At 38.6% G+C, this 13,149-nt stretch overlaps 2 protein-coding genes across 2 annotated transcripts; one reads left to right on the forward strand and one right to left on the reverse strand.

Moving 5' to 3' along the window:
- Positions 1–3,257: 3,257 nt before the first annotated feature.
- Positions 3,258–3,773, forward strand: LOC140863571 (uncharacterized). The gene has a single exon (XM_073267098.1). It carries the CDS (start codon positions 3,258–3,260, stop codon positions 3,771–3,773), a length of 516 nt encoding a protein of 171 aa, XP_073123199.1.
- A 6,535-nt stretch (positions 3,774–10,308) lies between these two features.
- Positions 10,309–12,770, reverse strand: LOC140875739 (subtilisin-like protease SBT3). The gene has a single exon (XM_073279521.1). It carries the CDS (start codon positions 12,627–12,629, stop codon positions 10,323–10,325), a length of 2,307 nt encoding a protein of 768 aa, XP_073135622.1. The 5' UTR covers positions 12,630–12,770; the 3' UTR covers positions 10,309–10,322.
- Positions 12,771–13,149: the final 379 nt, after the last annotated feature.

Genomic DNA, 13,149 nt, shown 5'->3' on the forward strand with positions numbered 1-13,149 from the left:
GGTTCTGAGATTTTAGCGAACCTTATGGTCTTGGCGATGGAGGATTTTGATTGTATATTGGGTATAGACCTTTTAAATACCTATAGGGCTACGGTGGAATGCTATCAGAAGATAATACAGTTTCGCCCGGCTGAGGGTGATAGCTGGTTTTTCCATGGCGAGGGAGCGCGACCCCTTATGCCTCTGGTCTCAGCTTTGAGGGCCGGTCAGGCTTTAGAGGCGGGTGGAAAAGGCTACCTCATCCATGTGATTGATACGTCCGTAGATAGCAGGCATATAGAGGAGTTACCCATAGTTTGTGAGTATCCGGATGTTTTTCCAGACGAGATTCCAGGATTTTCTCCTATCCGAGAGGTTGAGTTCGGGATTGAACTTGTACCAGGGACAACTGTTGCGTGTTTTTCGCTCGCAAGCGCACGATGTCAAGTTATAATATAGGAATTAAGTCCAAGTCAATCCCACAGAGAATGAATTAATGATATTATATCAAATATTTGCAACTAATAAAATCCTAATCCTATGTAGAGCAACGAAAATGGTTTGATTTTTATAAAACTAAAATTTGCAAGAAACAAAACTAAATAACCACGAGCTCACGAGAGAAAAAATCAATAAGTGATGAATGCTAGAGGTTCGACTTCACTTGACTGTCCACCATAATTTATTTTTAATGATTGTTCAATTCTAAATTCTTCTAATTTATTAGCCAAGAATCCCTATTATTTTCTACTACCTCTTTCGAGTGTCAAGCAGAAATTCGTATTCAATAGCAAACTCAATATCTCTACTGTAACATTCCCAGTAATTTTCTGAAGTTTGCTGTCCCGTAATTCAGCTTTCCGCTTCTTCTTGCTACTTTTCTTCAAATCCTTGCAACTCACAAAAACAACAATAAATACGTATAATATCCACTCGATACATCACAAAATCCAAGTCAAATCATATATAAATTAAGTGGATAAAATGCACTTATCAACAACTCCAATTTCTCGAGCACCTTACCGACTAGCACCAGCAGAGATGAAAGAGTTACAACAGCAGTTGCAAGATTTTTTGGATAAGGGATATATCCGACCGAGCGTGTCACCTTGGGGATCACCAGTTCTTTTCGTCAAAAAAAGGATGGTTCTATGCATCTCTGTATCGACTACAGAAAATTGAACCATGCGACAGTCAAGAACAAATATCATTTGCCACGAATTGATGATTTGTTCGACCAGCTTCAGGGTACTACCGTGTACTCCAAGATTGATTTACGGTCAGGGTATCATCAGTTACATGTTCGAGATGCGGATATTTCGAAGACAGCATTTCGTACCCGATATGGTCACTATGAGTTTTTAGTGATGCCTTTTGGGTTAACGAATGTGTCTGCGGTGTTTATGGAATTAATGAACAGCGTTTTCCACGATTTCCTAGACAAGTTTGTCATTGTCTTCATCGACGACATTTTGGTCTATTCGCGTAGTGTTGATGAACATGCTCAGCACTTGAGAATTGTATTGCAGATTCTCCGAGAGAAGCAGTTTTATGCCAAGTTTAGCAAATGCAAGTTTTGGATTGACCGAGTAGTATTTCTTGGTCATGTGATATCTCGAGAAGGAGTATCAGTCGATCCAAGTAAGACTGAAGCTATCTTGAATTGTTCGCGTCCGACTACAGTTTCAAATATTCATAGCCTTTTGGGATTGGCAGGATATTATCGGCGGTTTATCGAGAATTTCTCACGAATTGCTAGGCCTCTGACACAATTGACAAGAAAGGATATTTCTTTTGTTTGGTCAAGCGAATGTGAGCAGAGCTTCAACGAGTTGAAGGGACGTCTGACTACTGCACCTGTTCTTTCATTGCCATCAGGATCCGGAGGATATGTGGTTTACATTGATGCATCTCTTCAAGGTCTAGGTTGTGTGTTGACCCAGGATGGGCATGTGATTGCATATGCTTCCAGACAATTGAAGACTCACGAAGGAAAATACCCAGTGCACGATTTGGAGCTTGCAGCAATCGTGTTTGCACTGAAGATTTGGCGTCATGAATTGTATGGCGAGAAGTTCGAGATCTTTTCGGACCACAAGAGTTTGAAATACTTGTTCACTCAGGCAGAGCTGAACATGAGACAGCGTCGATGGTTAGACCTTCTCAAGGATTACGATTGCGAGATCAAGTATCATCCCGATGCTTCTAACCAAGTGGCGGACGCACTTGGCCGAAAGGTGAGTGTTAGTGCTCTCAGCATCTGTGCAAGGGCTAGCACCATTCGAGAATGTTGCTCTTTGGAATTTATGTTTCGGCATAAGAAGGTACAACAGGGAATCCGGGTTTTCTCAGTACTAGCCGAGCCATCTTTGTTTGCTCGAATTCAAGAAGCGCAGTTTTCTTATTCAAAGACGCAGAAATTGGCAAGACTTGCTCAGGGAGACAACACATCTGGTTTTCATTTCCAGGCGGATGGAATGTTGTGCTTGTCTGGCAGAGTTGTGGTACCTAATGACTCAGCCTTGAGGGACGAAGTTTTGTCTCAAGCACATCGTAGTAGATTTGCTGTACACCCAAGAAGTGCCAAGATGTATAAAGATCTACGCACCAGATTTTGGTGGAAAGGTATGAAACGCAGTGTGTACTAGTTTGTATCTCGTTGTCTTGTTTGCCAACAGGTTAAGGCAGAGAATCGACGATCGGGCGGTCTGATGCATAGTTTGGAAATTCCAGAATAGAAGTGGGAGCATGTGACGATGGATTTTGTCACCCACTTGCCAATCACGTCCAGCCAGTGTGATGCTATATGGGTGGTTGTGGATAGGTTGTCCAAATCTGCTCATTTTATCCCGTACAAACGCGAATACAATTTTGATCACATGGAAAGGTTGTACATTTGGGAAGTAGTTCGATTGCATGGAGTGCCGTTGAGCATTGTCAGTGATAGAGATCCAAGGTTCACCTCAATATTTTGGAGTAGTTTTCAGCAAACTTTGGGTACTAATTTGAGCCTCAGCACAACGTATCATCCAGAGACTGACGGACAGTCCGAGAGGACCATTCGGACATTAGAGGATATGTTGAGATCTTCTGTGATGGCTTTTGGATTATCATGGCAAGATCACTTGTCGATGATAGAGTTTGCGTATAACAATAGCCACCACCACAGTATTGGTATGGCACCGTTTGAGGCTCTTTACGGCCGCCTTTGTTGTACACCCTTATTATGGGAAGAAGTAGGGGAAAGACAAGTAGAAGGACCATAGTTGGTTCAGAAAATGGTGTATAAAGTTGAACTGATCAAGAGAAGGATCAAGACTACTCAAGATAGACAGGCCAGTTACGCCAACACCAAGCGCAGACCTTTGCATTTTGAGGCCGGGGAGCATGTTTTCTTGAGAGTTTCGCCTTTTCATAAGGTAATGAGGTTCGGTCTCAAGGGTAAGCTAGTTCCAAGATTCATTGGTCTGTTCGAGATTTTGGAAAAGGTCGGGGACATGGCTTATCGTTTGGCACTACCGCCGTATCTATCTAGCATCCATAATGTATTCCACGTATCGCTACTTCGTCAGTACGTGGCAGATGAGTCGGATATTCTACATCCGACAGAGGTTCAGTTGGAACCTGATTTGTCCTATGTGGAAAAGCCACTCAGAATTCTTGACAGAAAGGACAAAGTACTTCGGAATATGCGCATCCCTCTGGTCATGGTTCAGTGGCAGCGACGAGGCACCGAGGAAGCTACTTGGGAGCTCGAGACTCGTATGCATTCAGAATATCCAGAGTTATTTTGATTGTAACTTATTTTGCAGTTAAGTTGTAATAGTAACTGAAGTATTGCAATATTATTTCATATTGTTTCTGATCATCCTAGTCTTGATTTTGAGGATGAAATCTCTTAAATGGAGGAGAATGTAGTAACCCATCTCCAAAATAAGTTAATCAAGTGCGTCAATAACGATTAACTAGCCTAAATACGATTAAGGAATTTCCTAACAAGTCTAAGGGGTTCAAAAATGGTTCCAGGACACTCAAAATGGCCAGGAAGGTTCCAAGGGTTCGGAGGATTCGGAGGATCCGAACCAGGTTAGGAGGCTCCGAACTGGTTTGGAGGATCCGAACCTGAGATCGGAGGCTCCGAACTTGCACGGCCAGCTGTCCAAAATATTACGTCATTGATGACATCACTGATGGGACTTCGGAGGATCCAAAGTCAGGATCGGAGGTTCCAAACTGGATCGGAGGCTCCGAAGTCAAGAACGGAGGGTCCGGACTGGATCGGAGGATCCAAAGTTGGGTTCGGAGGCTCCGAACTCCGTTTATAAATAGAGGTGCCGAGCTTCATTTTCAAGCGCACCGAGTCCCTTTCTCCTCTCTTTTCCTTAGCCTTCTAGCTTAGATCTAGGGAGTTCTAGGCGTCCTATTGGGAATACGAAAGCGGCAGTGCGATCTAGGCATCGTAGCAGAGCTATGGCCTAGTTGTGAGACTATCGACAACAAAGAGCTGACGACAGACGCAGGTATAGCTTTTGCTTCCTAAAAATATTTAGGAGTATGCAAAAGCTAAGTTAAGGCTTTTAGGATGTTTTAAGTGATATAGTGATTGTTGCTTATAGGCTTGGACTGCTAGATTGCTAGAGTGCTCAGGGGTTGTCTTCCTAGAGGTATGGACGTATTATCCGAGATACCCTGGTAGAGTATACATGTTCTATGACTGCATTTATATGACTATGTGCAATTTATATATTGTTGCATGCATGATCATGTTGAGCCTTGTGCCTTGATGTGCATAGCCAGTAGTATGGGGTCACTCAGCCCCAGTTATTATAGTGAACGGTGGATCCACAGTTTTTGGATCAGGTTCCCGTTTCACGTTTGATTGGTATGAGAGCCACCTCCTGATGCGATGACGCAGCGTGCTACATACCATGGCGCCAGTGACTGAGCAGTATTGCATGTATATCTTGGATAGGTTTCCGGTACCCATTCATATGCATGTGTATTTGCATCCATAGCATGTGTATACTCGTACTTTCATACTGAGCGTTAGGCTCACGTCCAAGTGTTTTTGTATTGGACACCCTATTCCATGGTGTAGGACTGAGGTTGGACGGATCCGGGGGCAGTGGTCGTTGAGCTGCAGTGGATGCATGGCGAGTCTTCCTGGCAGGTGTTTTTAGGGAGAACTCTTTAGTACTACGGTTTCGATAGGGTTGTATTATATTTTATTTGGCCCAGTTTTTCTGCCGGTGTATGGTTGTATTTGAATTAACTGTTTAGTTGGATTCGTTTTATTCCGCTGTTAAGATTTAATTGCATGCTTAACTGAGTAATTAGTGATTCCGGGTTGGGTCACTACAGGTCGGTCCCGCCCCATCAAAAATATATATATTAATATATAAATATAAAATGTATATGTATATATATATATATTAATAATATATAATTATATTTTATATTAAATAATTAATACTTTATCCATAATTTGAGTTTATAATATTTTTGGGTTGAAATTATTTTAATATATTATGATAGTTTTAATATGAAAATATATTATTATAATTTTCTTTAGTTCTTAATTATTAATTAAATAAAAAATGATACATTTTAACTTGTGAGAATATTTTTTATCCTAAATATTGTTAATATAAATTTGAAAAATAAATTTAATGATGTTTTGTTAATTTTAAAAACTTATTTAAATTTTTATTTAATAAAATTTAAATTATATAAAATTTAGCGGGTTCAACGGGTTTAACCCGAATTGGACCCGCTGGGTACACGGGGCGGGACGGGGCGGGTTCCACCCCGAACCCGCTCCGCTGCCATTCCTATTCCTTAGTTTCACATACTATGACACTATGTATTCTCAAAGATGCATCACAGTTGTATCGAACTTCACTTGAAACCATCGATGAAACAATAGTTGCTGATTCGATCGGAATATATGAGATGAAATGACTGTACTATACGATAACCATAATCGATTGGTTCGTGCAAGCTCTATCAATGATACCTAGGAAATCATGGGGCGATGCCACATGTAATGCCTAGAATTTTTTCTACGTTAAACCGTATGCATAATCAAGAGAATTTAATTATTTTAAAAATAAACTAAGGGGTTAAATGACTTTTATGTGACATGTTTATGTGTTTTAAATTTATTTATGACATTTAACCCAAGTATTTTGAGTGTTATGAATTTTTAAGGCAAAAATCGATTTACGAACGCGTAGTTGGGACCGTGGACGAACGGAGTAAAAGTTTTTATCGAAATTTATGTCCAAGGTTTTTAAGAGCCCAAAATAATTATTTTAAGATTTAATTTATAGAAAATTTTGGGTTTTATATATATGTATAATTAAAAGCCCATTTTTCAACTAGTTAGGCCATTTTAAAGGCTTTTAGGGCATTTTTAAGTTTGGGCCTCCTATTATTTCGAAATTTGTGATCTTTAATATCCAAAATTTTTAATGTTGGGCTAGTATATTATATTTTAAAAAGCTTCCTACCCAATTCAATTAAAGGCCCATGACTCATAAATATTTAAAACCCAAATCAAGTCCTAAATCCTTCATTTCTTTTTCAACCTCGACGTTTTCTTGGAGAGCAAGGGATTTCCCAGCTGCTGTGAACACTTGCACACACTTCAAAATATTTTTGAAAAAAAATTTCAAGATTTCGAGCTTTCCGGGCATCTCATCGCGAGTTTCGTAGTCGTATCTCTTGTTTTTATCAAGGCATGTTCTTTCTTTTCTTACTCACCCATTTAGATCGATATATCCCCTGTTTTTGTTGTTAAATCGTGTTTGTTGAATTTGAATATGGCTATGGTAGCTCAAGTTTTAAGACTCACGCATCATTGGTTTATGGGCCACGGCTGAGCCATGCAAGCCATGGCTTAGGCCGTGGCCGGACCAGGGTGGTCTTTCCGGCGGGGCTCCGGCCATTAGCCGGAGCAGGGTGGCCGTGAGCTATAGTTAAGGGCTGCTCGGGTGGGGTTTGGAAATGGGTTAGGGCTTGGGTTGCTAGGCTTGTTGGATTTCGGGCAGCCCGGGCAGGGGTTGTCCGAGTCGGATCAAGTGTATTTGGGTCATATGTTATAAGTTTGGGTCCGGTTTATTTTATTTCGTGCCGGATAATTTAATTAGGAGTCCAAGTGTTAATTGGTCTTAAATTATGTAATTGGGTCTAAGTTGTTTAAATTATTTTAAATTAGGCTTGGGTGAATTAATTAAGTTTATTGGGCTCAATTTATTTATTTGGCCTCAATTTATTCAATTGAACTTAAGTTGTTTATTGAGCTTAATTAAAGTTATTGGGTCAAGATTGTTGGACCAAGTTGGTTGGGCTAAGTTTATTGGGTTAAGTATTTTAATTAGGTCAATCTAAGTCTAATTTAGTCAATTTAAGTATAATTAGGCTAGTTTAAGTATTTGGTCAGGGACAAATGCTAATGGGCCAGGATAAGTTAATGGGATTTAGCTAAGAGGCAGCAACTCGAACTAGCCAGTGGCAAGAAAAATAGTCCGTAAGTATATATTTAATACTTTTATATTATATTTTGATATAAGTATGATTTTTATGGAAAATAAGTTAAATATATATTTACGAGCAGAATTTTAAGGAAAATGATATTTTTAAGTTCATGATTCATGCATGTATTTTATGTTAAGATTAAGGGCATGGAAATAAAATATTTTCGGGAAGCTGATGTGATTTGTGGCAACTCACGGGACTGGAGGTCGGGATACCGGGCCCGATGATCTTTCCACTTATGTTTAGGAGTCTATGGATCCCCAAAAGTTGGGTGAAGTAGGCGGCATAGAGGCGTATGGAATCCCCAAAGGTTCGGTAAACCTCCCCGCCACGTACGTTGGTTCTTAGATTGGTCAATCGATTATGTTTATGGTCACACTTCACTGATATGACCCGCACAGGAAAAATGATTGTATGATTATGTCATGTCATGATTATGTTACGCATTTATGTTACGTATTATGTTTATGATCAAGATTATGATCATGCTTATGTTTATGATTCTGCATTATGCAAACATTTTTACAATCATGCATGCATAAGATACTTCAGGATATTTTTATATGTTATGTGCTTGTATGCGATTTTAGTATATGGTATTTGTTATTATTGGGTAGAGAATGCTAAGCTTTTAGGCACATTAGATCTAAATGGCGTGCAAGTGAGTATGATGCTAGTTTACAGGATGTTGTCCTGACTGGAGGCGAGGACCTTTGAGCATCCGTGGCAAGCTAGCACACCCGTGACCTTCGCGCTTTTATGTTTCAATGATTATGAGATTTTTATGGGATTGTATTAAACTATTTTTTGCACATGTTTACTGTTTTCACTATTTCACTTAGTTTTGAAACTGTAGCCGTATGTTTGGGTTTGTTGTTGGATTGATTTCAGTACTTTCGTTATTGAACTTTCATGATGGATTTTAAATCTGTTCGAGTATTTAAATTATTTAGCATGCAATTAATTAATTTATGTATTATATTTTATGAAAATTCTATTTTAAATATAGTTGTATATATGTATGGGCATATGAGACGCTCTTATCATGATTCAATGAGTGCAATCAGAAATGTATTCTGACCATAGTTATTAAAAGTGTGCGCCTAGGTGACAGGCACAGCCTGGCGCACCAATCGCGCCTGGGTACTGAGCCAGGTGCACACATTGCAACAGGCGCGCCTGGGCAGAGGTGCGCATCAGGCGATAAGCGTAGAAGTGCTCGCTTCTTTACAAAGACACCTCGAAAATGACAAAGGAGCAGCTTATCGTACATGAATATCTATGACATGATATTAGGTCGAGATGAAATATCTAAAATGTGTACTCAACGTTCAATTTCTAGTATTATTTTATTTGTTGTTATGTAATTTTTAATTATTGTATCGCTCATCTCGATTAATATGATTTTCAATTATTGTAATCCTTGCAAAATAGTCGTTTTAAAATAACCGTTAAAAAGTAAATGTTGGAAAGTAGCCGTTGGAAACTAGCGTGCCCAAACCTTGTCTAAATACTTCTTCTGTTGTGGTCTTTATTTCAAAAATTTATTTTGAAAACTTCAAATGTGAAAAAAATAATTTTTTTAGCCCAATTTTTTCTCCATATCATAAACCTTGCTTTTACTATTAATGACACGATAGAAATAAGAAAAAAATTAATAATATATTAAAAAATATTAATTTTACTTTTTTTAAAAAATAAGATTATTTTTTGAAAAAGTAATTTTTTTTAAAAAAACTAATAATCATTTAAAGATTGTGAATAAAATTTAAAATGTATTTACTTAATATGAAAAAAATAAAGATGATTGAGTGGACTGAGAGATCCATAAATAATCATTGTTAATGTTAAAATGAATGTGGGTGAAAGAGAGATATTAATATAATGAGTATGTGGCAGTGGACTCCGTGTTTTTTTATAAGATGGTGGCCGTGGGTGTTATAATGAGAACCAATGCGGATGCTCTAAATTAGTAATATAATATAATGGACTGTAAATGAAACATTTATTAAGTGAACTTGAAATTCATTTTAATTAAAATGAAAAACGATATAAATGGTAAGGAGTGGATTTGAAGTTGGAAGAACTACATTTTTGTCCTGTTATTTGCATTTTTTTCACGTTTAATCTGTTAACGGTGAATTTGTATTTTTAGTTATGTAGCTTACATGTTTTTTTTTCTATTTTTTGTCATGCTAATTTTCATTTTTAGTCTTGTAACTTTTTTATTGTTTGTATTTCTGGTCCTAACTTGTAGTTATTTTCATTATCATCTTTTCCAATCATAAAATGATTGAAAATAAAAGAAAATACAATTCAATTAAATGATAAAAAAAATGAAAACGATACACAAGTTAGAGGACTAAAAATAAAATTCACCTAACATGATCAAAAATTAAAAAAAACCATTTAAATTACAGGACTAAAAATTCAAATTCACGGTTAACAGGACCAAACTGAAAAACGTGCAAATAACAAGACTAAAATATTGTTATCATTTTGAAGTATACACTCTTACTTCTCGGATCAACAAATATAATTTGTAATCCATGTATTTGAAACCTACGTGCAACCTTGAATGGAACAGAAAAAGGGTGTATAAACTTGATAAAATGTCTCCATCCCCCATAGATTCTGCTCGTTTGCACTCCAAATACTTGGACAGAAAAGTCTTCTTCATTTATTATTTATTCAAAGTTGACAAGTCACTTCACAACCACCATGGAAATTCAATTCTCCCATTTCTGAAATTATTAACAATAATGGTCAAATATATGTATGACAAAGATGTTGAATAAGATATGTCAAGAAGACAAGCTAGTGGCAACAATTGGACTCCTAACTTCACGATGGCCACCGGACTGGATCCAAGTCAGGGAACCAAAAACCAACGATTCTTTCATCAGTTTTGGCCCTTCTATACTCAATTTGTAGCTTTTCTTCTCAAACTTTCTGGTGAACTCCAGCCTGCTAGGCGAAACGCTGACGTTTAATCCGTCTAACGGGGTTAAATTCGCGATATAAACCGAGTTTTCGTCCCCTATGTTAGTCACGGTTCTGTGAAATTCTTGCACTTTTTGGACCTTTGATTTGGTGTTGTTATCGTTGAAGTAGGCAATGAAAGAAGGGTAGTTTAAGTCGAGTGACCGGAACGAACAGTTATAAGAACTGGACCTTGTGATTGTTTTAATCTGGCTGGAGTTGAAGTTGAGTGCACATAGAAGATTGATGTAATCTGTTGCAGTGGCATCGTATATCAATCCGGGGTCTAATGCATTGTTTGGATCGATATGTCCAGTTCCCATGGCTAAAGGAGTGGCGGGTTGGTTCTTGGATCCCATATCCTTGATGGGATTTCCCGTGTTGTCGGAAATATAAGCAGTGGTCATCATGGCGGATCGGATGGCTGCGGGACTCCACTCGGGGTGAGCCCCTTTTAGAAGGGCTGCCACTCCAGCTGCGTGAGGGCATGCCATTGATGTCCCTGAGACGATGTTGAATGCACTGAAGAGTTGGTGTGAATTCAAATCTGCTACCGAAGAATTTAGAGACCATGACGCGAAGATCATATCACCAGGAGCCATGACGTCGGGCTTTAAGACAAATGGGCAGCTCTGTGATGGTCCTCTCGAGCTGTAACCCGCCAGTTTTGGAGCCGGTTTGGTCCCAAGATGCGTTTCTCCGAAGGTGAATCTTGCCTCAGGATTTGAGTCATTCTTGATGTAGTCTAAGATCTTTTGGCCTTCTTCGAGGCTTACAAACAGGGCAGGAAACTGAATTTTAACGTATAAGTCAACTAATGTGCTGTTTGTTATAAAAATTCCACCAGCAAGTTTGGAGTATCTGACATTGTAAATCTGTTCGCCTAGAAGATCACTGTAATCCACGCAGACAACAATCTTGTGCACTAATTTTTTGAGTGATTCCTCATCATCACAGCCACTCATAAGGACGATTCCGATGAAACGCGAGGAATCTTTCCCAGGGTAGAGAGACGAACCAGAGGCTGAAACTCCACTGCCGAGGGTCACAGTTCCTCGTAATTCTCTATCAATTGCGGCAGCAGCAACAGTTAGAACCCAGGGTGTCCCATTGTGCAGAGTCGCGTGCTCTGGCCCATTGTTCCCTGCTGAAGTCGAAACGAATATGCCCTTTTCCATTGCTGCAAATGCGGCTATGGCCACAGGATCTTCATACAAAGCTTTCCCATCAATGCCGAATGACAAAGATAACACATCGACACCATCTGCAATAGCCTGATCAATAGCAGCAAGAATATCAGAAACATAAATCCCTATTTCCCACAGGGCTTTGTAAATTGCAACTCGAGAATTCGGGGCAACTCCTGTTGCAGTCCCTGGAGCATATCCAAAGTATGATGCACCCTTTACACGACTCCCGGCCGCGGTTGATGAAGTATGAGTCCCGTGGCCTTCAGTGTCACGAGCAGAATTCGTCGAAAAGGTTGAGTTGGGATACTTGGCAAGTAAACCTTTGTTGAAGTAACGAGCTCCTATAAGTTTCTTGTTGCACAAAGAGGAATCAAACAGCTCTCCACCCTCACATTCTCCTCTCCATCTCGATGGAACATCGCTCATTCCATCGTCGCTGAAGCTTCTGCTCTCCGGCCAAACACCGGTATCCACCAGACCTATTATAACGTCTTGGCCGTAGTTTGAAACAGGCCAAGCGCCTTGATTCGAATCTAGGCCAAGAAACTGGTACGAATGAGTCGTGTCAACCTTGAGAATCGAGTCTTTCGTATAAGAAACGTACCCTTTCGAGTTCTTGATGGCCTCCAGCTCGGATAACGAAAGAACGGCGCTGAATCCATTGATGGAATTCGTGTAAGAATACAAAAGTTTACGGGAGAAAACAGCATCTCGGCCGGATATGGTGGCGAGGGTGGCTAAGTACCAGTTCTGGTGGGTGGAGAAGGCTTTGGGCATGACAGATAAGTCCATATGGATAATGTAAGTGTCGGATTCTGCAGAAATAAACATCAACTGTGGGGTTGTGAGACAAAGAATACATAAAAATAAACACAAGATAGATATTTGGATTTCCATGTTCTTTGCAATGAAATGGGATTTCCAGTCTCTTTTAATCATAACTAAATTGTGCTGATGATTATATAGAGCAGAGAGACACAATTACAGACAACCACTGGGACCTCTTGTATTTGTTCTGTTATGAACGGACTTTTAAGGCAAAAATTAATTCTTCATCAGGTTGAATAGAGAGTCATGTTACAAAATTAACACGTAAAACTTCGTAGGAGTTTGTATTTTGAGGTTTTAGTTAGAAAAAGCGGTTGTTTTCATTTTTCCCCCCCCCCTCAAAATGTCGTCTTTTTATTGTTTAAGTGTGCTATTAATTATTGAAAATGATAATTTAACTAACTTGAGAAACACATAATTAAACTTAATTTAAATTATTAGTTTATGAATGTATAAATAATCATTTCAGTTAAATTATTTATTTAGAAACTAAGTTAATTAATTTTTTCTTATATATAGATTAATCATGCCTAAAATTAAATTTAGCAATTATTGTTTCATATCTAATTAATTATTAAATAAAATTTAAAATAAATTTAAAATATCGACATATTTATAAATTCATAATACT

Source organism: Henckelia pumila, chromosome 1, assembly GCF_033568475.1.
Source record: "Henckelia pumila isolate YLH828 chromosome 1, ASM3356847v2, whole genome shotgun sequence".
Taxonomy (NCBI): Eukaryota; Viridiplantae; Streptophyta; class Magnoliopsida; order Lamiales; family Gesneriaceae; genus Henckelia; species Henckelia pumila.

Bases quoted from the DNA above. Each gene is read 5' to 3' on its own strand.
- LOC140863571 (XM_073267098.1), top strand. From the start codon at position 3,258: ATGGTGTATAAAGTTGAACTGATCAAGAGAAGGATCAAGACTACTCAA.
- LOC140875739 (XM_073279521.1), bottom strand. From the start codon at position 12,629: ATGATTAAAAGAGACTGGAAATCCCATTTCATTGCAAAGAACATGGAA.